At 43.3% G+C, this 27,269-nt stretch overlaps 4 protein-coding genes and 1 long non-coding RNA gene across 5 annotated transcripts; 3 read left to right on the top strand and 2 right to left on the bottom strand.

Annotated features, from left to right (window-relative positions):
* The first annotated feature begins 1,438 nt into the window (after positions 1–1,438).
* LOC138239470 (uncharacterized) lies at positions 1,439–4,425 on the top strand. The gene is made up of 4 exons (XM_069191681.1): positions 1,439–1,799; positions 2,022–2,753; positions 3,333–3,391; positions 3,649–4,425. The coding sequence occupies exons 1-4, from the start codon at positions 1,439–1,441 to the stop codon at positions 4,423–4,425; spliced, it is 1,929 nt and encodes a 642-aa protein (XP_069047782.1).
* A 1,183-nt stretch (positions 4,426–5,608) lies between these two features.
* On the top strand, positions 5,609–7,311 carry LOC138239469 (probable serine/threonine-protein kinase clkA). The gene is made up of 4 exons (XM_069191680.1): positions 5,609–5,617; positions 5,659–6,197; positions 6,339–6,821; positions 6,921–7,311. Exons 1-4 carry the CDS (start codon positions 5,609–5,611, stop codon positions 7,309–7,311), a joined length of 1,422 nt encoding a protein of 473 aa, XP_069047781.1.
* Positions 7,312–8,105: 794 nt separating this feature from the next.
* Positions 8,106–9,586, top strand: LOC107078157 (uncharacterized). The gene has a single exon (XM_069191679.1). The coding sequence runs from the start codon at positions 8,177–8,179 to the stop codon at positions 9,584–9,586; it is 1,410 nt and encodes a 469-aa protein (XP_069047780.1). The 5' UTR covers positions 8,106–8,176.
* Positions 9,587–16,956: 7,370 nt separating this feature from the next.
* LOC107078158 (uncharacterized) lies at positions 16,957–21,779 on the bottom strand. The gene is made up of 5 exons (XR_011189912.1): positions 21,489–21,779; positions 20,884–21,047; positions 19,272–19,336; positions 17,801–17,937; positions 16,957–17,491 (listed from the first exon to the last, which is right to left on the bottom strand). It is a non-coding gene; the product is annotated as an uncharacterized lncRNA (long non-coding RNA).
* Positions 21,780–22,293: 514 nt separating this feature from the next.
* On the bottom strand, positions 22,294–26,254 carry LOC138216037 (uncharacterized; the record flags this gene model as incomplete). The annotated part of the gene is made up of 5 exons (XM_069191678.1): positions 26,179–26,254; positions 25,644–25,777; positions 24,778–24,842; positions 24,137–24,294; positions 22,294–23,075 (listed from the first exon to the last, which is right to left on the bottom strand). Coding segments are annotated over exons 2-5 (1,086 nt in total), but the record flags the coding sequence as incomplete, so codon positions are not given.
* Between the last annotated feature and the right edge of the window lie 1,015 nt (positions 26,255–27,269).

The following is a 27,269-nucleotide window of genomic DNA, read 5'->3' as shown; positions in this document are numbered from 1 at the left end:
TACCTCAACACCTCCACTCACAACTACAACTACCAGTACAACAACCTCTGCTCTTCCTACAACTACTACAACAGCTCCTTCTACTAACTCAAAACCTCCTCTCACAACTAAAAGTCCTTTCACAACCACAACTACCAGCACAACAACCTCTGCTTCTCCCACAACAACTACAATGGCTCCTGCTACTACCTCAACACCTCGTCTCACAACTACAACCACCAGTCCATTAACCTCTGCTCCTCCTACAAGTACTACAACAGCTCCTGTTACTACCTCAACAGCTCCTCTCACAACTACAACCACCAGTACAACAACCTCTGCTCCTCCCACAAGTACTACAACAGCTCCTGCTACTACCTCAACACCTCCACTCACAACTACAAGTCCACTCACAACTACAACTACCAGCACATCAACCTCTGCTCCTCCCACAACTACTACAACAGCTGCTCCTACTACCTCAACACCTCCTTTCACAACTACAACTACCAGTACAACAACCTCTGCTCCTCCCACAAGTACTACAACAGCTCCTGCTACTACCTCAGCACCTCCACTCACAACTACAACTACCAGCACAGCAACCTCTGCTCCTCCTACAAGTACTACAACAGCTCCTGCTACTACCTCAACACCTCCTCTCACAACTACAAGTCCTCTCACAACTACAACTACCAGCACAACAACCTCTGCTCCTCCCACAACGACTACAACAACTCCTGCTACTACCTCAACACCTCGTCTCACAACTACAACCACTAGTACAACAACCTCTGCTCCTCCTACAAGTACTACAACATCTCCTGCTACAACCTCAACACCTCCTCTCACAACTACAAGTCCACTCACAACTACAACTCCCAGCGCAACAACCTCTGCTCCTCCCACAAGTACTACAGCAGCTCCTGCTACTACCTCAACACCTCCTCTCACAACTACAAGTCCTCTCACAACTACAACTACCAGCACAACAACCTCTGCTCTTCCCACAAGTACTACAGCAGCTCCTGCTACAACCTCAACACCTCCTTTCACAACTACAACCACCAGCACAACATACTCTGCTCCTCCCACAAGTACTACAGCAGCTCCTGCTACTACCTCAACACCTCCTCTCACAACTACAACTACCAGTACAACAACCTCTGCTCCTCCCACAACTACTACAGCAGCTCCTGCTACAACCTCAACACCTCCTTTCACAACTACGACTACCAGCACAACAACCTCTGCTCCTCCCACAAGTACTACAACAGCTCCTGCTACTACCTCAACACCTCCACTCACAACTACAACTACCAGTACAACAACCTCTGCTCTTCCTACAACTACTACAACAGCTCCTTCTACTAACTCAAAACCTCCTCTCACAACTAAAACTCCTTTCACAACCACAACTACCAGCACAACAACCTCTGCTTCTCCCACAACAACTACAATGGCTCCTGCTACTACCTCAACACCTCGTCTCACAACTACAACCACCAGTCCATTAACCTCTGCTCCTCCTACAAGTACTACAACAGCTCCTGTTACTACCTCAACAGCTCCTCTCACAACTACAACCACCAGTACAACAACCTCTGCTCCTCCCACAAGTACTACAACAGCTCCTGCTACTACCTCAACACCTCCACTCACAACTACAAGTCCACTCACAACTACAATTACCAGCACATCAACCTCTGCTCCTCCCACAACTACTACAACAGCTGCTCCTACTACCTCAACACCTCCTTTCACAACTACAACTACCAGTACAACAACCTCTGCTCCTCCCACAAGTACTACAACAGCTCCTGCTACTACCTCAGCACCTCCACTCACAACTACAACTACCAGTACAGCAACCTCTGCTCCTCCTACAAGTACTACAACAGCTCCTGCTACTACCTCAACACCTCCTCTCACAACTACAAGTCCTCTCACAACTACAACTACCAGCACAACAACCTCTGCTCCTCCCACAAGTACTACAGCAGCTCCTGCTACAACCTCAACACCTCCTTTCACAACTACAACTACCAGCACAACAACCTCTGCTCCTCCCACAACGACTACAACATCTCCTGCTACTACCTCAACACCTCGTCTCACAACTACAACCACTAGTACAACAACCTCTGCTCCTCCCACAACTACTACAACAGCTGCTCCTACTACCTCAGCACCTCCACTCACAACTACAACTACAAGTACAGCAACCTCTGCTCCTCCTACAAGTACTACAACAGCTCCTGCTACTACCTCAACACCTCCTCTCACAACTACAAGTCCTCTCACAACTACAACTACCAGCACAACAACCTCTGCTCTTCCCACAACTACTACAACAGCTCCTGCTACTACCTCAACACCTCCACTCACAACTACAACCACTAGTACAACAACCTCTGCTCCTCCTACAAGTACTACAACATCTCCTGCTACAACCTCAACACCTCCTCTCACAACTACAAGTCCTCTCACAACTACAACTCCCAGCGCAACAAGCTCTGCTCCTCCCACAACTACTACAACAGCTCCTGCTACTACCTCAACACCTCCACTCACAACTACAAGTCCACTCACAACTACAACTCCCAGCGCAACAACCTCTGCTCCTCCCACAAGTACTACAACAGCTCCTGCTACTACCTCAACACCTCCACTCACAACTACAACCACCAGCACAACAACCTCTGCTCCTCCCACAAGTACTACAGCAGCTCCTGCTACTACCTCAACACCTCCTCTCACAACTACAACTACCAGTATAACAACCTCTGCTGATCCCACAACTACTACAGCAGCTCCTGCTACAACCTCAACACCTCCTTTCACAACTACGACTACCAGCACAACAACCTCTGCTCCTCCCACAAGTACTACAACAGCTCCTGCTACTACCTCAACACCTCCACTCACAACTACAACTACCAGTACAACAACCTCTGCTCTTCCTACAACTACTACAACAGCTCCTTCTACTAACTCAAAACCTCCTCTCACAACTAAAAGTCCTTTCACAACCACAACTACCAGCACAACAACCTCTGCTTCTCCCACAACAACTACAATGGCTCCTGCTACTGACTCAACACCTCGTCTCACAACTACAACCACCAGTCCATTAACCTCTGCTCCTCCTACAAGTACTACAACAGCTCCTGTTACGACCTCAACAGCTCCTCTCACAACTACAACCACCAGTACAACAACCTCTGCTCCTCCCACAAGTACTACAACAGCTCCTGCTACTACCTCAACACCTCCACTCACAACTACAAGTCCACTCACAACTACAACTACCAGCACATCAACCTCTGCTCCTCCCACAACTACTACAACAGCTGCTCCTACTACCTCAACACCTCCTTTCACAACTACAACTACCAGTACAACAACCTCTGCTCCTCCCACAAGTACTACAACAGCTCCTGCTACTACCTCAGCACCTCCACTCACAACTACAACTACCGGTACAGCAACCTCTGCTCCTCCTACAAGTACTACAACAGCTCCTGCTACTACCTCAACACCTCCTCTCACAACTACAAGTCCTCTCACAACTACAACTACCAGCACAACAACCTCTGCTCCTCCCACAACGACTACAACAACTCCTGCTACTACCTCAACACCTCGTCTCACAACTACAACCACTAGTACAACAACCTCTGCTCCTCCTACAAGTACTACAACATCTCCTGCTACAACCTCAACACCTCCTCTCACAACTACAAGTCCTCTCACAACTACAACTCCCAGCGCAACAAGCTCTGCTCCTCCCACAACTACTACAACAGCTCCTGCTACTACCTCAACACCTCCACTCACAACTACAAGTCCACTCACAACTACAACTCCCAGCGCAACAACCTCTGCTCCTCCCACAAGTACTACAGCAGCTCCTGCTACTACCTCAACACCTCCTCTCACAACTACAACTACCAGTACAACAACCTCTGCTCCTCCCACAACTACTACAGCAGCTCCTGCTACAACCTCAACACCTCCTCTCACAACTACAAGTCCTCTCACAACTACAACTACCAGCACAACAACCTCTGCTCTTCCCACAAGTACTACAGCAGCTCCTGCTACAACCTCAACACCTCCTTTCACAACTACAACCACCAGCACAACAACCTCTGCTCCTCCCACAAGTACTACAGCAGCTCCTGCTACTACCTCAACACCTCCTCTCACAACTACAACTACCAGTACAACAACCTCTGCTCCTCCCACAACTACTACAGCAGCTCCTGCTACAACCTCAACACCTCCTTTCACAACTACGACTACCAGCACAACAACCTCTGCTCCTCCCACAAGTACTACAACAGCTCCTGCTACTACCTCAACACCTCCACTCACAACTACAACTACCAGTACAACAACCTCTGCTCTTCCTACATCTACTACAACAGCTCCTTCTACTAACTCAAAACCTCCTCTCACAACTAAAAGTCCTTTCACAACCACAACTACCAGCACAACAACCTCTGCTTCTCCCACAACAACTACAATGGCTCCTGCTACTACCTCAACACCTCGTCTCACAACTACAACCACCAGTCCATTAACCTCTGCTCCTCCTACAAGTACTACAACAGCTCCTGTTACTACCTCAACAGCTCCTCTCACAACTACAACCACCAGTACAACAACCTCTGCTCCTCCCACAAGTACTACAACAGCTCCTGCTACTACCTCAACACCTCCACTCACAACTACAAGTCCACTCACAACTACAACTACCAGCACATCAACCTCTGCTCCTCCCACAACTACTACAACAGCTGCTCCTACTACCTCAACACCTCCTTTCACAACTACAACTACCAGTACAACAACCTCTGCTCCTCCCACAAGTACTACAACAGCTCCTGCTACTACCTCAGCACCTCCACTCACAACTACAACTACCAGTACAGCAACCTCTGCTCCTCCTACAAGTACTACAACAGCTCCTGCTACTACCTCAACACCTCCTCTCACAACTACAAGTCCTCTCACAACTACAACTACCAGCACAACAACCTCTGCTCCTCCCACAACGACTACAACAACTCCTGCTACTACCTCAACACCTCGTCTCACAACTACAACCACTAGTACAACAACCTCTGCTCCTCCTACAAGTACTACAACATCTCCTGCTACAACCTCAACACCTCCTCTCACAACTACAAGTCCTCTCACAACTACAACTCCCAGCGCAACAAGCTCTGCTCCTCCCACAACTACTACAACAGCTCCTGCTACTACCTCAACACCTCCACTCACAACTACAAGTCCACTCACAACTACAACTCCCAGCGCAACAACCTCTGCTCCTCCCACAAGTACTACAGCAGCTCCTGCTACTACCTCAACACCTCCTCTCACAACTACAACTACCAGTACAACAACCTCTGCTCCTCCCACAACTACTACAGCAGCTCCTGCTACAACCTCAACACCTCCTTTCACAACTACGACTACCAGCACAACAACCTCTGCTCTTCCTACAACTACTACAACAGCTCCTTCTACTAACTCAAAACCTCCTCTCACAACTAAAAGTCCTTTCACAACCACAACTACCAGCACAACAACCTCTGCTTCTCCCACAACAACTACAATGGCTCCTGCTACTACCTCAACACCTCGTCTCACAACTACAACCACCAGTCCATTAACCTCTGCTCCTCCTACAAGTACTACAACAGCTCCTGTTACTACCTCAACAGCTCCTCTCACAACTACAACCACCAGTACAACAACCTCTGCTCCTCCCACAAGTACTACAACAGCTCCTGCTACTACCTCAACACCTCCACTCACAACTACAAGTCCACTCACAACTACAACTACCAGCACATCAACCTCTGCTCCTCCCACAACTACTACAACAGCTGCTCCTACTACCTCAACACCTCCTTTCACAACTACAACTACCAGTACAACAACCTCTGCTCCTCCCACAAGTACTACAACAGCTCCTGCTACTACCTCAGCACCTCCACTCACAACTACAACTACCAGTACAGCAAGCTCTGCTCCTCCTACAAGTACTACAACAGCTCCTGCTACTACCTCAACACCTCCTCTCACAACTACAAGTCCTCTCACAACTACAACTACCAGCACAACAACCTCTGCTCCTCCCACAACGACTACAACAACTTCTGCTACTACCTCAACACCTCGTCTCACAACTACAACCACTAGTACAACAACCTCTGCTCCTCCTACAAGTACTACAACATCTCCTGCTACAACCTCAACACCTCCTCTCACAACTACAAGTCCTCTCACAACTACAACTCCCAGCGCAACAAGCTCTGCTCCTCCCACAACTTCTACAACAGCTCCTGCTACTATCTCAACACCTCCACTCACAACTACAACTCCCAGCGCAACAACCTCTGCTCCTCCCACAAGTACTACAGCAGCTCCTGCTACTACCGCAACACCTCCACTCACAACTACAACCACCAGTACAACAACCTCTGCTCCTCCCACAAGTACTATAGCAGCTCCTGCTACTACCTCAACACCTCCACTCACAACTACAAGTCCACTCACAACTACAACTACCAGCACAACAACTTCTGCTCCTCCCACAACTACTACAACAGCTGCTCCTACTACCTCAACACCTCCTTTCACAACTACAACTACCAGCACAACAACCTCTGCTCCTCCCACAACGACTATAACAACTCCTGCTACTACTGCAACACCTCCACTCACAACTACGACTACCAGCACAACAACCTCTGCTCCTCCCACAATGACTACAACAGCTCCTGCTACTACCTCAACACCTCCTCTCACAACTACAACCACTAGTACAACAACCTCTGCTCCTTCTACAAGTACTACAACATCTCCTGCTACTACCGCAACACCTCCACTCACAACTACAACCACCAGTACAACAACCTCAGCTCCTCCCACAACTACTACAACAGCTCCTGCTACTACCTCAACACCTCCTTTCACAACTACGACTACCAGCACAACAACCTCTGCTCCTCCCACAATGACTACAACAGCTCCTGCTACTACCTCAACACCTCCTCTCACAACTACAAGTCCTCTCACAACTACAACTACCAGCACAACAACTTCTGCTCCTCCCACAATGACTACAACAGCTCCTGCTACTACCTCAACACCTCCTTTCACAACTACAACTACCAGTACAACAACCTCTGCTCCTCCCAGAACTACTACAGCAGCTCCTGCTACAACCTCAACACCTCATTTCACAACTATAACTACCAGTACAACAACCTCTGCCCTTCCTACAACTACTACAACAGCTCCTTCTACTAACTCAAAACCTCCTCTCACAACTAAAAGTCCTTTCACAACCACAACTACCAGCACAACAACCTCTGCTTCTCCCACAACAACTACAATGGCTCCTGCTACTACCTCAACACCTCGTCTCACAACTACAACCACCAGTCCATTAACCTCTGCTCCTCCTACAAGTACTACAGCAGCTCCTGTTACTACCTCAACAGCTCCTCTCACAACTACAACCACCAGTACAACAACCTCTGCTCCTCCCACAACTACTACAACAGCTCCTGCTACTACCTCAACACCTCCACTCACAACTACAAGTCCACTCACAACTACAACTACCAGCACATCAACCTCTGCTCCTCCCACAACTACTACAACAGCTGCTCCTACTTCTACAACAACAATACCCACTATAACCACTACTGCACCTGCTACCAACACTTCATCTTCCTCAAGACCCATGACTACAGGTCGAAGTACAACAACCACGGCTGCTCCTACTTCTAAAACAACAATTCCTTCTACAACAACTACAGCCCCAGCTACTACTATCACATCGTCTTCCACAGCAACCACAACTACAGCGCCAACTGCAACTACCACAGCTGCTCCCACTACTACCTCAACAATTGCTACTTCCTCCACTTTCTCGCCTTCCACCACTACAACAACCACAGCCCCTAGTACCACCACTTCACTTCCTACAACACCCACAAATGTACCTTCGTCTGCAACAACCACAACTCCTTATAGTGCCACAACCTCTCCTCCCACCACAACCACAGCTCCAACTACAAGAACCACAGCCACTCCCAGTACTACCACAACAATACCCACTACAACAACAACAGCACCTGCAACCAACACTTCATCTTCCTCAAGATCCATGACTACGGGTCCAACTACAACAACCACAGCTGTTCCCACTACTAAAACAACATTTCCCACCACAACAACCACAACTCCTTCTAGTACCACAACCTCTCCTCCCACCACAACCACAGGTCCAACTACAAGAAGAACAGCCGCTCCCAGTACTACCACAACAATACCCACTACAACTACTGCACCTGCTACCAACACTTCATCTTCCTCAAGACCCATGACTACAGGTCCAACTACAACAACCACAGCTGCTCCTACTTCTAAAACAACTATTCCTTCTACAACAACTGCAGCCCCAGCTGTTACTACCACATTGTCTTCCACAACTGCATCTCTAGCTACAACTACCACAGCTGCTCCCACTTCAACAACAGCTGCTCCCATAGCAACTACAGCAATTCCCAGTACAACTACAGCAACTACTGCTACCACCACATCTCCTATCACAACAACTAAAACTACATCTCTAACTATTAGTTCAACACCAACTTCTTCTGCCAGAACTACAGCTTCAGGTACGATAAAGGAAGCTTCCACTACTAGCACGGCAACAACAGCAGTTGCTATTACTTCAACCGCGTCTCCTTCTACAACAACTACAACTCAGACTCCAACTACAACTACTACAGCAACTCCCACTACAACAGCCACCACCATTCTTCCTGCCACCACTAGATCTACAGCTCCATCTGCATCTCCCACAGCTGCTGTTAATAACACAATAGTTCCCAGTACAACAAGCACAGCTCCTACCACAACCACCACTCCACCTTCCACAACGCCCACAGCTTCATCTACAACCAGAGGAGATATTTTAAGTACTACCAAAACAATTTCCAGTACCAACAACAGTTCACCCGCCACATTCACAACTACTGCTCCAGCTGCAACAATGGCATTTGTTACCACTGCTACTTCTATCACTCCTACAGCAGGCATAACCTATCCACCCACCACAAGCACATCTGCATCTTCTGCTACACAAACGACCACTCCCATGACAACTACACCACTTCACACTTCGCCCGCTGCAGCTCCTACTTCAACCACAACAGCTCCTTCTACTACAAACACAAGTAGGACCACAATACCTCATGGCAGTACACCCACAGCTACAACTCCCAGTTCAGCATACTCTACAACCCCAGCTACTCCAACGTCTCCCACTACAACCTCAACAACTTCCAGTACGAAATCCACAGCTCCGACTGCTGTCACGAGCTCAGCTCAAACCACAGACACCACTACAACCATGACAACTATCATAACCACATCAGAGAGGAACGGTATAATTCTGCTGACTTTCCGAATGATTCGGGATTTCCAAGACGAACTGAATAATTCTTCATCTGCCAAGTATAAACAGCTGGCTCAAAATGTCTCTGGAGAGGTAAGTACTTGTATGTTTTGAACCGTTGATTGAAGAATTTATCTACCAGGCCTGAGGTGGTATTAATGTTTTCTGTTTTCTTATTTTACAGTGTTACTCAGTGTACAAAAAAAAATATCCACTTACCTTCCTGCGATGTGAAGTCAAGCGATTTTGGTGAGCTACATTTTTGGAATTTTCTACCAGTGCAGACAATAGGTTCACTTCATCAAAACTACAGTATGTGAATGGATTTTCAGTTACCCAAACATATAAAAACTATTAAAAGGAAAAAAGTAAAGACTTTGAAATTTACAGGAACAGTGATTTTCCTGTTAATCCATGGTGTCTGTTAGAGTGTTTATTCAATATAGTTGTCCCTTGAAATAACCAGTCATGACTTCACATAATTGGTTGTTCCCTAATGTGAGGAGGACACTGGGATCTTCTCTCTCATGAATGACACATTGCTCCAACCCATTAGTAAATATCTCTCTTCTTTATTTCCCTTGACCTACAGGAGTGGATCAGTAGGAGTGGATGTAGACCTCATATTCCGTAATGAGACAGTTGTGCCAAACATCACCAATGTTATCAGTGATTTGCAGATATCCGAGGCTCAGTCTGAGACCTTCCTGAACATCATTCCTTCCAGCATTAATGCCACATGTAAGTACATGCAGCTTTTGAAAGTGACATATCACTGTATTAAACGTGCTGTGATATAACCTTACTTCTATGGGATAATTCTGCATTTTCATTATTAATGTAAGTAAATGCAACAATTGGGAAATAAAGATCCTATATGGATCCTACTGTTATTTAACCTGAGTTCTCTTGCTTAATTCTCTATTTTAAGTTATTAAATAAATGAGACAAACTAATATTAAAGCTTCCTTCCTATAACCTGAACTCCACAAAACAAATGGGAATCAATCTCTTTATTCTAAAGGTACATCACCAAATACATGCATACAGCAACAGCAACACGCTGAGCATTGTGTCTGTGCCCCTTTATAAAGATTTAAAGACTAAAAACAGGGAGAATAAGTGGCCTTAGAAATAAGAAAACAGGAAAGGTTACAAACAAGAGGAAACTAGATTTACACTGTAGGAATCGAAGAAGTCACAACATTCATACCCAAATGAGAGGTACCAATTTGTAGCAAAGGTGTTTCTTATATTCTCTGGCACACCTCTCGTGAAAAAGTATAAATCAGAGTCAAATCTTGTTAGGGTAAACCAATATTTATTAACAAAACAATCACATAACTGCACAGCACAAAAATATCCCTTCCTACTTCATGGATGTTCAAAACTGAATGGGAATCTGTCTCCCAATTCTAATGATGATTTGCCAGATTTGTAGAGAAAGATTTTAGCCTAAGGACTCCACAGCAAAGGAAATCATCCATCCATTTTCTAACCACTTCTTCCAAGCGGGTAAAGTAATTCATAATTTCCTAAAATAGCAAGACAACAAGCTTTCTGAATCAAGGTTGAAATTACTAAACCAGGATATGGTCTCCAAGATTGATCAGAATAAAGTCCTCTCTCCTGGTACAAACTTAGAGCAAAAGACGGGCAAAGGCATTTCATTTCTTTGTCTCTATCTGTCATCCTTCAGCTCCCTCCCTTTTGTCTGCCCCTTCATCTCCTCTTTTATTTCCATCCCATGTTTCTGTGTGTGGATGAAGAATATAATAATTTACCACAAAGTTAATAAACTTGTGTAAAGCAGGAAACTCCCTTTAATCCTCTTTGTTTAAACCAACTATAACCCAAACCCAGTAAGCTCACCTGTAGATCAGTGAATAGCTCAGTTTGTACTCATTGTTTGAGACTCTGTGAACTGCATACGTTTTTCTGAAATGTGAACTGTCAAGATGTGAATGGGAAATTATAGATTTTACAACCACTCCTCTAACAAGTCCATGTTGCTGCACTCCTTGTTACTCCTGTAACAACATTTACCTTTCATAAAGCATCAGTTCTAGAACAATTACAGAATTGGAATAAAAGGATTAATATGAAATCTAAATTAAAGGTTATATAAATAAGCTAATGAATATTTCTGGGAAAAAAAGAATAAAGATACAGTGACTTATGAATATGACATCACAGAATTATAACTCACAACATCTTTTTGTTTCCTTTACAAAAGTGATAACTTCTGCCACAACTACTGCAACAACAATCACATCCTCAAGCTCAGAAACCCCAACCACCACACCAGCAACCACAACTACATCAGCTACAAGACCAGAAACAACAACCACGAGCTCAACGACCCCAACCACAAAACCCATAACCACAACTACAACAACTACAGGACCAAAAGACATGACCATGAGTTCACCGACCACAACTACAACACCACCACCACCAACAACAACAACCACGAGCTCAACAACCACAACAGCGACAAGCACAGGTTCAAGAACTACAAGTACAACCACCAAGAAATCAACTACCACAACTACAAGATCACCAACATCTGGAAGCAACATTGCAGGAGTATCTTCCAGTTTGGGTGCAGTCACAACTCTTCTCCTCTCTCTTACAGTAGTGTGTGCAATAATAAGGGAGAGTCTGATGGATCTGTAGAAGGTTTCTTGAACTGAGTAAATACTTCTGAACCGCTAGCTTGGCATAAATGAATCTGCCATTACTGTGGTGAAGTTTAACATTATGGGAAGGATCACTTCTGTCTTGTGTGTTCTGGCCTCAACCCAGAATGAGTAATGACTCAACACAAGAATATTACATGAACAAATATGATACAATTAATAATTATTAATGTTTCATTTGACAATGTCAGGATAAAAATGGTCCTGATACAGAAAAAAGCAGAAACGTGAGTTTTATGTTTTTATGCCTGAGAATGTTTGATGAAATCACACAGTGAGTCGGAATTTAAAATTCCAGATCTTTAAATTCAAACCATTATAATTCAATTTTTAGAATGGAAAATTTCATAGAAACATTTTCAGATCTCAAACTTTCATATATATGATTAAGTTAATTTAAAAAAAAAGTATAAAAAGAAAAAAAACTATGTTCAACCTTTATCTTAAAGAAAATAAATACTTACATTATCATGTATATTGTTCTGTACTTTATTAGTGTTCTGATCTTTCTGTGCAATATTTTTCAATGTATCAATGTTTTAATTATCTATTGAATGTAAATACTGTACAATTTCAGTTTTAAAATGTATTCATTGTTTAAAAAGCATTATTATTTTTATTATTTAATTCTGCTGCGCAGTGAGGAGAATAAAGAGATTCTGTTGTAATTAATGCAGGGCTCTCGTCGTCTGTGATGGTGTTGATGGAATATTTCAAGGAGCTTTAAAAGGGAAACATTATGATTCCATTGTTTGTCAGTAAACCCATGAGGCAGCACAGCAGGAAGAGCCTGCACATGAAACTGCCCCTACAGGCAAGAGTTTAAGTGGGAGACATACCTATTCTGTTGTTATAAAACCTTCCCAACCCTGTTTCTAGTCCATTTACTTGCATGCCTAACTGGGACTTGAAAAGCTTAGAAGCAGTGCAATTTAACCTTAGCTTGGTCAAGATTAAAATCTTTCCTTCCTGGCGGGCTGGCATTGCAACCCCTGAGGCTGTTACTTGGTTTGATGTTTGCAATGTTGTTCTGAAGTCTGTATTTCATTTTCAAACCGCACGTTCTCCAACCTTTCACTCACCATGAATAACTTCACCCGGACATCAAGGGTCTCACTGTCTAGAGGACTATCAATATGATCTTGTTTCAATGCATTATATACTTTTTTTCTCCACATCGCTAACAGGTTTCGGTGGTTGGCAGCATAATGCAATATTATCTTGTTGAAATGCAAAAACAATCGAGTTCAAACGAATCCCTTTAAATACAATAAATATTGAGATTAAACACAATGCTGTTTGTTTTTCCTGGCGCTAACAAGCTTTTGTAATGTTGTCCTTATCTAAAAATAAAAGCCTATACGTTTAGAAGCTTTTCAAGAGTTTTAAAATGACAACAAATAATTAAAATGCATGACATTCAAGTGCAAACACAAACATTGAACGCAATGAATACAAAAAGTCTCAGATTGCAGAAACTGTTTTTGGTAAATTCAAAGCATGTTCTCAAAGTCCCTTGTGGGTGGTTTTGAGTCAGATGGCCCAGTTGTGGAACCAGCACACACCAGGTGCATGTGTACAAACCAACCAGTCAGTAATGTGGGAATCTAAACAGAGAGGACAAATCTATTCTAGATCAGTTCTAACCAGAATGCAGTTGCAGAGCACACCCAGACAGACAAGACACACCCTGAAGGGGGCCCTGGAAGTCCATCTCAGGGCAAGATGACCAGTCTGAAGCGAAGATTGTGAGAAGACATGGAGGACATGGCTCAACAGGAGAGACACACTGGACTCCTGTGTATCAGGATGGAGCAGAGGTACTTTGGCAGATTTGTTCCAGTAAAACGCCCACTTGACTGGGGGCAAAAGCAAGTCATGTGCAGAACATGTGATGAATTACACCTCCTACCTTGGAATCTCCCTACCGAGAGCTCCTTCCCTGTTGTAACGCATAACCAACATTACCAATAAAAGCCATCCTCACCACAAAACAATTCGCATGTACCCTTTTAATATGTTGTATTTTCCTCTATAAATTAATTGGGGTTATGGGGCTTATTAATAAATTATACATTAGAGAAAAAATAGTAAATGGGTGGAGAGACCCATCAGACCTCCAGGCCACAAGAGGGCGCAGTGTAAGTAGCTTAGAGTATGTCCGGTTTCCAAACCTTGAGTGTGGGTTTGTCGTAGAGTGCGGTAGAAAAAAAATGTGTATTGACGGAAACAAAAGTGCTGTTGAGTGAAATGCAACGGAATCTTAAACATACCCAAAAATGTTTATGAATATGTATGGTTCAATTTTTGTTCCTATTATCATAAGGTGTCGCGGCTGTTGTGAATTATCCGCAACAGGTAAGCACACGGTTTTATTTCTTTATATTTGAACAAATGCCAGTTTACACACCGCTGGATGGCGCCCTTCACTGTGGTTTGAAATAGGTTATTAGTTTTTTTAATTAAAGGTATAAAGAATTTACAAATACAAATACAACCAGAGGATCAGAAACGGGTACAAGAGAAAAAAAACACAAACAGAAAAGAAAAACATTTAACTGCCAGAGGTAATGAAGTAAATTATGTGATCAAATTGTATTTTTTTACATATATCATGTTTTCCTTGCTTTAGCATTTCTCAAATTTTTTAGAGAATTTAAATAGTGTTTCATCTCCACCTCAAAAGTACTGAAAAGGGGAGTATTATCAGACCATTTTGATTTATGAATGTGACGTTTTACCCGGAATGACGAATACATTTACTATAAATAAATGCTCTTTTTCCAAATTTTCTATTCAAAAGTCCAATAAAATACCAAAATCCTTAAATCTAAAAAGCACCTTTAACTGCCTGCAAACAAAACTCTGCAAGTCCGTCCAAAACACCTTCACAGACCCTAACACAGGCACCTAACAAATAAATGCACCAAAATGCTCCCCTTCAGGCCGACAAAAAACACACAGATCATCCTGCTCATGCTTAAATTTAGAGAGCACTCATTTAACTGGCTAAAACTTATGAACAATAGGTTATTGGTTGGTTTAGTGAAGGAGCTGACAAGCTCGTCTCCGAAGAGATGAAGGGACGTGGTATCCAAACATAGAGTTCAAGTCTAAACGATGCACAATAGCTGTTACCCGTCCCCTGGATGCTGAGGAACGCGTGTGTGTTCTTTCTACACAACAGCATCAGTGATTCAGTTTTTAACAGACAAGAAACCACGGCCTGCGAAACTTTTTAGTTTTCCGCTTTACAGTGTTTTTCTGTACTACCGCACGTATTTCTGCTATCAGTATTTCACATCTCTTCAAAGCAAACTGTTGTTGGCGCATTACAGTACATACATGTATGGGGCCATTTCGATTTATTGCTGCACACTGCGATGCTGTTCAATTAAACCAGCTCGTAATCTTTGCTGTTAATATGCACATACTGCGCGTAAATTACAGTGAGTGATTGATTAAGGTGATTGAAGTGTTCGAACGAGGAGATGTTACATAGCAGGATTAACCCAAAATTCAAAAACAAAATACTCAAGAAAAACTCCCAGCCCTGCTAAAGAGTATTATACTCTGTAGTCTTCTATTATATGGTTAAGTGAGGTAATTCAGTAACCTGCTTCAGGTAACGTCTGGGATCATTGGAATTATTGGCAGTGGGAATAGTTTTGAATAAATGTGTTGAAACTCCGGAATAATTTGTGTTGGAGCCTCCCTGCAGTGAATCCCTTTGTTTTCTCGCTGTTAGGGGCTCAGTATGTTGGCTGTTCTGTCTCATTAATAGTTCAACGTACCGGAAGCATAGTATTTCGGCAGTGTGACATTGAGGACTTTTGTTGACCTATGTAATTACGAGTTCAATTGGGTGAGTGGCGATTCCTTTCCCACACTGTGGTGTGGACATTTCCTCTTCTGTCAGCACGACAGATTGTAGCTGGGCGGGGATTTTCAGGAAGCTGTCCTAGAAATCCAAGCCGACTCACCTGAGATGTGTCACTAACCTACGTCCACATCCCAGACCATGCAGACGTTGTAAACAGATTGTTTCAAGTGCTTGATGGCGGCCTGGATACTGTCCTGCAGTAGTGATATAGTCACAGGCGGAGTGAACTGAACACTGTGCTGGTTGAGGTTGCCGAGGCAGTTTGAAAGAGCCTGACGTTGTCCATCTGGGATCCAGGAGGGAAAAGGTGAGCCGGAAGGGAAAGGGCTGGAATTACTGGAGCATTTGGAGGAGTGGGGTGGTACAATAGCCTGCAGTGCCTTGTGCTTTTGTGCGGCGCCCCCGAGGACGAAGACCTGTTTGTACTGGGGATTACTGGGCAAGGAAGGAACGCAGGAATTACAGGCATGTAATTGTTCTGCAGCTCCCAGTGCCTGTGTCTGAGCCTGATAGGAGCTGTGGCAGTCTGTGGGCTGTGCAGTCGTTCCCCGAGTTCACATCACGCCAAGTGATGCGTATTATACACTTAGAGTTAAAGATCTAACACTGATACAGTTCAAGCAGGGGGCTGCGTCAGCGAAGGAGCAAGTAAAGGTTTACTCCATGCTGAAAAGAGAAGAAAGGAAACGCAAGGTTTTCGGTTGTGGAGCCTTCTTCAGGTGTGAGAAAGACAGGGGGGTCAGCAGAGATTATATAGCACAGGAGAACAAGAGCTGGGTCGAGGGGAGATGAAGAGAGACATGAAGTCGAAACCTGCGAATGAACAGAGAGGATTAGAAGGAAACCAGGCTGTCCTGGAGAGAAAGGGGGATGGAGTGATGAGTCACACGCAACACGCATCATTTTTAAACATGCTTCATAATATTTATTTTTACATATTGCACTTTACATGAGAATCTCAGGGTACTTTACAAAAGAAGACAAAGCAAAAAACCGGTAGAACCGTGAGCACGTTTTAACGTATTGAAATCAAGAAAAGGAAAAAACAGCGTATTAAAGTGAGGTTTTAGAAGATGGACTTAAATAATACTTCATTTTGCACCTTTATATCAATATGCTGAAAAAGCAAGCGAGACATATGAAAGGGATTTCTCTTTTTGCACGTTATATGAAGGAATAGTCAACTGATTTTACATCGGAAGATTTTTTTGGAAACGCTCTTGATAAATAAAAGCAGGGTCCGGGAGCCGCCGAGCGCTCCGAGGCCTCAGGCCGGGCTGTCCAGCCGGGCGGCGCGGGGCAGGACGAGAGCGGCCAGGGTCAGGAGGAAGGTCCAGCGGGCCCTGGCGGTCGCGGTGTGTCCTCCGGAGGCGGGCCTGGCCGGCCCGGTCGTTACCGTTGTGCTCGCCGGGGCGGCTGTGCTGGCTTCCAGCTCTGGTGATGGAAAGCGCAAGAAGAATTGGTCAGTGAAAGTCGGGGCGTCCAGGGGAGGAGAGCGGTGGAGGTGAAAGACGAGACTTTGGCAGCGGTGCCGAGTGAGGTAAACATTTGCTCCGTGACTTTCTTTATATATATTTAAAAAAAAAAAAACTTCCTGGCATGATTTGAGGTTCGTGTCTTCTGCGACATCTGTGTTGGCTTCTAAGGGGTATTCATTCTCTTAGCATTTCTACTGAGAAAATACCAAAGGCGCACGTCAGGAGAAGGGTCAGGAGAGAGACGGCCCCACTCCCTCTTTCTTACTTGTTGCCTGTATTGTCGTGTTGTCCACTGGCGGAGTGAAGTTCGCCAGCTCGTCCTTGAAAGCGTTGGCGATCTCAATGGCGCTGGGAGCGGAGCTCCTGAAATCCAGCTCGGTGGTTGTGATAACGGAGCCTTGCCTGAGCAGAGGGAAGAAGGACAGTTCACCGCCTCCAGCACGTTGTTTTTGATTAGAGGTACCTTGAATCACTCGTCACAGCCTCTCTGTGGAGTTTTCAATAGCCACTTAATGACCGGTGTCTGAACCCTGTGCCCCCCCCCACTGACCGATTGTAAAATATTTCAGTGTGTTATGTCCGCGATTCAAAAATAGACATCTCAGTAGTTTTAAAAATGATTTATACCACTCAATCCATTGGGCATTTTTGCTGAATATTATTTTAAAATTTTGGATATGGGGGGGGGGGATTAATCTAAGAGTCTACATTTTCCAGACATTTGAGGGTATTTTAAGTTTAGAGTTTAATTTAATTTCTGATTGTTCTGAACTGTTCTTGTAATAGTTGGCACTGTTGCCACCTTGCAGCCTGATCTGATCTGAGCAGCCTCACAAGGCTGGGCTCGGCCAATACTGGGATGGGTGCCCTCCAGGAACAATCCAGCACGATCCTGTAGTTTTAGTGAACCAGTAGAGCGCGCTCTTCTCTCTAGAGTGCAGTTTCCAATCCAGCGTTCCAGTGTTGTGCCCCTGGATCCTGTCCTGAAGGACGTGCTGTCCTCTGACACATTAAACCGAGGCCCTGACTATTATGTTGTCAAAGATCCCATGGCTGTTCTTTAGAGAAGAAGTGGCAACTCTAGCTTCTTGGCTAGTTTATATTCTGGGTTTGTCTATTCTGGCTTCAATTTGTGAAGCCAAGTCTCATTTCTCCAGCTTATCTGCTGTCTAATAGGAGCTGTTCAGAGGTAAATGAAGAGCTTTGCACTAGCATTTGAGGAGCAATTCGAGACGGTTTGGGATGGAAGTCACTTAATAAATTCAAGAACATTATTATATTACTGTGAACAATGTTCATATATCATGTGATATTGACACACTAGGACTTTTTAAGTGAATGAGACTTCACTCTACTTAACATGGCTAGCTATGATGTCACCTGCTTCCAGAGGCAGACGTGACAGGGATACGATATGTTGGTACCACTATAATAAATAATCTGGACCAAGTTCAGTCTTCAGAAGCTTAAAACCAAAGGTTAAATTGTTCCAGTTAAAGCTGAAAATCTGCTTTTAAATTTAACTTTCTAACAACTGATTCACACTTGAATGAATTAGGTAGTGAATATTTACACCTTGTTATATTGTTACATTGTTACACCTAAAGAGAAACTGTCTAAGTAACACCCACATCAGAGGGAGCTGTGCTCAGCTGAGCTGACACTTGAAGACCCAAGTGGAGGCCTGGAGAGTAAACAGCTGATTGGCCAGCATGTGGCAGAGCTCAAGTCCTTACCTGAATCCTGTCACCTTGGACTGAATGAAGAGAATTCCGTATTTCTTTTTGTAAATCGTATTAAGCTGTTGAAAAAACAAGTTAGAAAGAAGTTAGGACTTTGTAACTTACTCTGTCTACAACAAGGTATCAACTGACAGAGAAAATTAATTTATACTCAAGATCACGTGTTCTTCCTACCAGAATGCAAAACCCAGGTCTTGTCTACATCAGACATCATTTGCTAGGTCTTTGCCTAGTTTTGGAATTTTATCTAAATCTTTTTAAAATGAATTTGCTGCTTTTACACTGTTTGCTAGTTCTACTATTTTTGCACCATCTGATCTACTGACTGTACGAGCATCTATATCCTTGATATGAATGAATAAGTACAGTGGTCCTAGCACAAATCCCTGTGGAACATCCCTAATTACATCAGCTGTATGATTAAGAACAGAAGTGGTCCTAATAGAGATCTCTGCGGTCTTCCACTAATTCCATCCTTGATGTACATAAGAGCAGTCATGGTCCTAGCTCGGATCCCTGCAGGTCATGACTAAGTACATTATTCCAAACATAATGTCAGTGCAAACCAGCCAGTGGTTCTTATGGAGCCCAGATCACCATCTCTGGTTCCAGTTCCAGTTCTCTTGTATTCCAGTCACCAGCTCCTACTCCTGGAGTTCTGGCCATATACCCAGACATGGTACTGAAGGGGTCTGACCCCTAATTAGACTTCCTGGCCATTGCAGAAAGGGTGAACAGTCTTGCATGGTTTTGTAGCGACTGTCCTGGACGTGTCACAATTTTATCCATCATCCATCTTAGGCCAAGTGCTATGGGTCAGTCTTTGGCTTTGCCAGATGTTGAATTCTGGACCGAACTAAGAGAAAGCTGGTCATAGTGGGACCTGTGGCAGGTGTAGTTACTTCCCACTTCTGTGCTTTAATTATTGAGACTGTAGTGCTGGGCACTCTAAAATGAAGATTGGCTGACAGAAATGCACTCGTGTGCCCCTTGCGACATGGTTACTTGGTCAGCTTGGCATCACAGGTACAGAATGTTGACTGTGGACTGCTGTAAAATATACCCTCATGGGGAAAACAAACCGATGGACTTCTAGATTCACAAAATCAAAGTCCCAAAGACAGTGGTCCAGTATGGAGAGAGAAGGCATTCTAGAAATTCTGCATGTACATGTGGGATTGTTTAACTCACTTTAAAAAAGTTGCCTTCACCCAGCCAGACCGCACCTAAAAGTCTAACCAAACGTTATAGGACTCTGAAACGGGAAAACACGTGGTCACGAGTCTGCAGACACAGTGCCATCTTTTGGGTTTGAGAGGAAGTGGTTTCCCCATCCTTTTCGCAAAACACTGGTGTGAAACAACATTTCCTGCTTGTTTGCATAAAACGTTCCATTTGCATGAAGTAATGAGTTGATCCACCTTAAGGAGCCACTGTTACTGGTAACAAGGGGAAAAACAATCTGAATAAGAGACAGACTGCAAATCCTGCGGCTTGTGTTCTTTTGAGAAGCTCAGTGGAGACACTGTCGCCCCTCCTCCTGCCTGCAGTCGTTTCTAGTCATCCAGCTCTTCAGTGTTAAATAATCCAAAGAGAGCCAACCTACCTGTTTTGTAACATTCAGTTCCAGTTCCTTGTATTGTGTTGAGCTGGGGTCATTCAGCCCTGGCTCAAACGACCTTATAAGGCTGAACACTAGTGCAAATCTCGTCAGATATGTGGGTATAGATGGCGTTGTTGGGGCTGTAGTTGTTTCTGTAATCTTTGTCGCTGTTCATGGGAAAAACAATATAAATTGTATATTTATATAAAGAGATATACATTGTTGCTTGTGACTAAAGTCAATGCACAAATCAGACTGCAGTGAAACATCAATCTTCTACTATAAAGAAAATGTTTTTTTTCAAACGTTTTAAGGAAAGTGTGAATAAAACAAAACAACATTAATCAAATAAATAAATGTTAAGTGACAAATACTAATTAGAAAGAGCGATTTATCCAGAGTGCTAGTGATAACTGTTGACATTGAGGTTGTGCTTGGCATGTAATTATCTAAATGTTTATTTGTTATTTAAACTATATAAACTAAAAGCATGTATGCAATCAGGCTTAAAGTCAGTGTATGTGTTTACAGATTAAAACTAACTTGACATCGATCCTGTGCCTGTACAAAGCTGATCTGCTTGACCTGGGTTAACTGAGCGAACTTACCTGTAGTTCTGGCTGTAGAAGAAGTTGTAGATGTAATAGTAGAATTGGATGGGGTTGTAGTAGGTGTTGCGGAAGAAATATCTGTTTTAGGTGTGTTTGCAGGAGTAATTGTAGGTGTTGTAGATGTGTTAGTAGCATGAGGGGTGGTTGTAGGAGTAATTTTAGGTGTTGTAGATGTGTTAGTAGCATGAGGGGTGGTTGTAGGAGTAATTGTAGGTGTTGTAGATGTGTCAGTAGCATGAGGGGTGGTTGTAGGAGTAATTGTAGGTGTTGTAGATGTGTCAGTAGCATGGGGGGTGGTTGTAGGAATAATTGTAGGTGTTGTAGATGATTCAGTAGCATGAGGGGTGGTTGTAGGAGTAATTGTAGGTGTTGTAGATGTGTCAGTAGCATGAGGGGTGGTTGTAGGAGTAATTGTAGGTGTTGTAGATGTGTCAGTAGCATGAGGGGTGGTTGTAGGAGTAATTGTAGGTGTTGTAGATGTGTCAGTAGCATGAGGGGTGGTTGTAGGAGTAATTGTAGGTGTTGTAGATGTGTCAGTAGCATGAGGGGTGGTTGTAGGAGTAATTGTAGGTGTTGTAGATGATTCAGTAGCATGAGGGGTGGTTGTAGGAGTAATTGTAGGTGTTGTAGATGTGTCAGTAGCATGAGGGGTGGTTGTAGGAGTAATTGTAGGTGTTGTAGATGTGTTAGTAGCATGAGGGGTGGTTGTAGGAGTAATTGTAGGTGTTGTAGATGTGTCAGTAACATGAGGGGTGGTTGTAGGAATAATTGTAGGTGTTGTAGATGATTCAGTAACATGAGGGGTGGTTGTAGGAGTAATTGTAGGTGTTGTAGATGTGTCAGTAGCATGAGGGGTGGTTGTAGGAGTAATTGTAGGTGTTGTAGATGTGTCAGTAGCATGAGGGGTGGTTGTAGGAGTAATTGTAGGTGTTGTAGATGTGTCAGTAGCATGAGGGGTGGTTGTAGGAGTAATTGTAGGTGTTGTAGATGTGTCAGTAGCATGAGGGGTGGTTGTAGGAGTAATTGTAGGTGTTGTAGATGTGTCAGTAGCATGAGGGGTGGTTGTAGGAGTAATTGTAGGTGTTGTAGATGTGTCAGTAGCATGAGGGGTGGTTGTAGGAGTAATTGTAGGTGTTGTAGATGTGTCAGTAGCATGAGGGGTGGTTGTAGGAGTAATTGTAGGTGTTGTAGATGTGTCAGTAGCATGAGGGGTGGTTGTAGGAGTAATTGTAGGTGTTGTAGATGTGTCAGTAGCATGAGGGGTGGTTGTAGGAGTAATTGTAGGTGTTGTAGATGTGTCAGTAGCATGAGGGGTGGTTGTAGGAGTAATTGTAGGTGTTGTAGATGTGTCAGTAGCATGAGGGGTGGTTGTAGGAGTAATTGTAGGTGTTGTAGATGTGTCAGTAGCATGAGGGGTGGTTGTAGGAGTAATTGTAGGTGTTGTAGATGTGTCAGTAGTATGAGGGGTGGTTGTAGGAGTAATTATTGGTGAATTGGTTGGAGTAGTGTTGGTAGGTTGTGTAGTAGTGGATGGAAGTGGAGTTGTAAGAAGAGTTGTAGGGACTGCTGTTGTTGTTTCTATTTCTGGTGATAGAAAATGAAACAATAATTAGTGACACTCAAAAGCAGAGGACATTACAGTTGTAGATCTAAAAGACTAGATGTTAGCAGGGACTGAAACTAAGCTTCTTCCTGTCATGATGTACTTTAGGTTAACTTGTTTTGAAATGTCTACCATACTGTATATTCTTGTCTAACCATTATTCTCTTAACAATAATAACAACAATAATAATAGTAATCAAAGTATCTTTTCAAAGCACTTTACTGGGAAATTAAAAACAAAACAAAAGAAGGTACTGAGGTGCCAAGCAATTACAGCAATATAGGTGAGCATGAGGATTTAGAAGTCAGAACGAAGGGTGGTGCAGTAATTCTAGAAAATTACAGACAAATGTGCTGACCAGTTTTTCCACTACAGTCAGTGACGGAATAGGACATAGTCTGGTGATATTTCTAGGGTGGAAGCAGATGGTTTTACAACATTTTGCACATGGGGGTCAAACGTCAAGCCTGGATCCAATATCACCTCCAAATTCTTCAGTTTAGATTGTAATGCAAGTACTGTGTCGTCTAGGATTTTAGGTCAGAGATGCAATTAGAGAGAGTGAAAAAACAGCTACTTCATTGTCAGGTTAAGTATGGACATAGATTTGAGTATCTTTGGCATAGAAATGATCATTCAGACAACGTAATTTTAATAGCTGACCAATTGGAAACATGTAAATGCTGAATGGTTGGGGGCCAAGTGATGAACACCAGACTTAACGAACATGAACGAATGTCAGAAACTCCACATACAGTCTCAAGATGAAAAAGTAAGATGCCACGATTTACTATCAAAAGCAACACTGAGGTCAAGGAGAATAAGGATAGTCAGAGAATCTGCAGTCATAAGAAGATTGTAAATGACTTTAACATAGGCATTTTCGGTGCTGAGTAATTGTCTGAAACCAGATTAGAGGGGATTTGCAATGAGGCAGGTGTTTAATTGAATTACACCAGCACATTCTGAAGATTTTGCAAGCTAGTTCTACAGAGAGATTGCAAAGTGAAGTGAAAGACGGCCATGCTGCTTCTTCCTTACTTGTTGCCTGGATTGCTGAGGTGTTCAGTGGCAGAGTAAAGTTGGTGAGACTGGAGTTTTCACTCGCTTCCACAAGAGTTTTGATTATAGCAGTGCCAGTAAGAGTTGTGTTTGAGCTCCTGAATTCCAGCTGTGTGTCTGCGATAACAGATCCTGGCCTGTCCGGGGAAAAGAAGGAGATTTAGCTCACCTCCCGCAGGCTTTTATCACTAGTGTGAACTGTGTTAACACTGATGCCACAGTCTCTGAGGATTTACTGAGTGATCGAAAGTCAAGTGGACCAGTGTCCTCCCACTGACTTCTAATTTTAAATGATTGTATTGGGTGATATCTATTATTTGAATTATTAATAATTGACAATTATTTGAATTGTAGTAACTTTAAAACCGACCTGTTTTTCTGGATATCTTTAGACATTATGCCTGCAAAAACGGATTCAAACCTGAATGAATTTGGTAATGAATAGTTAAGGAATGAGTCCCACTGTTACACCACGACAAAAAACAAACTGTAGGTCTAAGTCATTTCAGAATTAGAGGGAATTGTCCTCAATTGAATGAAACCTACAAGACAAGAGTATGTAGAGGGCAAGAGAGTGACTCAGCTAACTGGTCAGCACTCAGCAGAATTAAATTCCTTACCTGAATCCTAACAAGATGACGCCAATGAAAATAGATCCATACTTCGTTCTGTACACGAAATCAAGCTATGAGTGAAAAAGGAACAAGTTTGAATTTTGTGGATTACTCCACCTCGGCTGTCACTCAACTGAGAGAAAGAAATGGATACTTAAGACCAATGTAAGACTCTTAAGTTTGTTTAATTACTTTGTTTGAAACTGCAAGATCTGTGACTTTTCTCCTGGCTGCAATACAGGAATTGTGTGAGAAACGTACTTCCGTATTTTCAGAGTGTAACAGCCCTCTACTGGTCCTCAAAGGATGGTGTCACCCTGAAGATTTTCCCCTGTGCAACTCCTTTCAGTCACCTCTTATCTGAGTATGACAGTTATGGAGGAGTCGCTGGGTAAAGATCGTGAACAAAACTCTCCTGTTTCTGTCTCTTTTGTCTTCCTAAAGAACCACTCCCAGAATCCTAGTGCAGAGTCAATCTCACGGAATGTAAAGATAATTTGATATACGTTTGTTTTGGTCTGGGTTGCTTTTTATGATATTCTGTTTGTTTGCATTATCATTATTTCACCTAAAATGTTAGCAAGAGGGTGAGGAATCCCAAACCAAAGACTCACTGCAAACCATGCTACTTCTGTTCTTTCCCAGGGATTCAGGAAATATCCAGCTGTTCATCTTAGACTTTTGAGTTGCTTAGACTTAGACTCTTGCATTTATTTCTTAACTTTGACTTGACTTTCTTACTTGCTGTCTAGAATGCTTGTACTAGTCGGTTTCTGATAATCTGTGGAGCAGTATTAAATAAACCTTCACCCAGCTGTATACCTGATACAGCCAGACTGTTACTTTTGGCAGAGGGACCCATTGATACCTACCTGTATTGTAACAGTCGCTGCCAATTGATGAAATTCCTTAGAGGAGCGGTCGTTCAGCTGAGGCATGAAATTCATTGCCATGGTGAACACCAGTTTAAATATTGTTGAAACTGCAGGTACAGGTGTTGTTGTCACTGCTCGTGGAAAAGACAATGGGAGATATAAACTCTCGTGTGCAAATTTATTAACGTCAGTGAACAAATCAGATTGCATTAATCTTAAACAGTTAATAAAAAATTAACGTTTGTAATAGGGAATATGTCAATCACACATAACAAAGTTTATCAGATAAGATACTGCATACTTAATGAAAACTAAGAATCATAATGCATGACCCAAATCTAATCACAGTGCTGGTAATACCTCTTAAAATTGAGTGTTTGGCTAGACGTGTATATACTGTATATATCAATGTTTACTTGTTCTTTTAATGTTAAAGCACTTATCCAGTCAGTGTTGAAGTGACAAATGAGATATTCATTCTGTGATTTTACAAAGCAGATCAGTTTGCCTTACATTACCTGAGCAGACTTACCTGTTGTTTTGGTTGTAGTAGGAGTGGTAGTTTTGGTGGTAGTAGGTGTTGTAGTTGGAGTGGTAGTTTTGGTGGTAGTAGGTGTTGTAGTTGGAGTGGTAGTTTTGGTGGTAGTAGGTGTTGTAGTTGGAGTGGTAGTTTTGGTGGTAGTAGGTGTTGTAGTAGGAGTGGTAGTTTTGGTGGTAGTAGGTGTTGTAGTTGGAGTGGTAGTTTTGGTGGTAGTAGGTGTTGTAGTTGGAGTGGTAGTTTTGGTGGTAGTAGGTGTTGTAGTAGGAGTGGTAGTAGGTGTTGTAGTTGGAGTGGTAGTTTTGGTGGTAGTAGGTGTTGTAGTTGGAGTGGTAGTTTTGGTGGTAGTAGGTGTTGTAGTTGGAGTGGTAGTTTTGGTGGTAGTAGGTGTTGTAGTAGGAGTGGTAGTTTTGGTGGTAGTAGGTGTTGTAGTTGGAGTGGTAGTTTTGGTGGTAGTAGGTGTTGTAGTTGGAGTGGTAGTTTTGGTGGTAGTAGGTGTTGTAGTAGGAGTGGTAGTTTTGGTGGTAGTAGGTGTTGTAGTTGGAGTGGTAGTTTTGGTGGTAGTAGGTGTTGTAGTAGGAGTGGTAGTTTTGGTGGTAGTAGGTGTTGTAGTTGGAGTGGTAGTTTTGGTGGTAGTAGGTGTTGTAGTTGGAGTGGTAGTTTTGGTGGTAGTAGGTGTTGTAGTAGGAGTGGTAGTTTTGGTGGTAGTAGGTGTTGTAGTAGGAGTGGTAGTTTTGGTGGTAGTAGGTGTTGTAGTTGGAGTGGTAGTTTTGGTGGTAGTAGGTGTTGTAGTTGGAGTGGTAGTTTTGGTGGTAGTAGGTGTTGTAGTAGGAGTGGTAGTAGGTGTTGTAGTTGGAGTGGTAGTTTTGGTGGTAGTAGGTGTTGTAGTTGGAGTGGTAGTTTTGGTGGTAGTAGGTGTTGTAGTAGGAGTGGTAGTAGGTGTTGTAGTTGGAGTGGTAGTTTTGGTGGTAGTAGGTGTTGTAGTAGGAGTGGTAGTAGGTGTTGTAGTTGGAGTGGTAGTTTTGGTGGTAGTAGGTGTTGTAGTTGGAGTGGTAGTAGGTGTTATAGTTGGAGTGGTAGTTTTG

The sequence above is a fragment of the Lepisosteus oculatus genome, chromosome 6 (assembly GCF_040954835.1).
Source record: "Lepisosteus oculatus isolate fLepOcu1 chromosome 6, fLepOcu1.hap2, whole genome shotgun sequence".
In the NCBI taxonomy this organism is placed as follows: Eukaryota; Metazoa; Chordata; class Actinopteri; order Semionotiformes; family Lepisosteidae; genus Lepisosteus; species Lepisosteus oculatus.
This window is presented reverse-complemented; position numbering and strand designations above follow the sequence as displayed.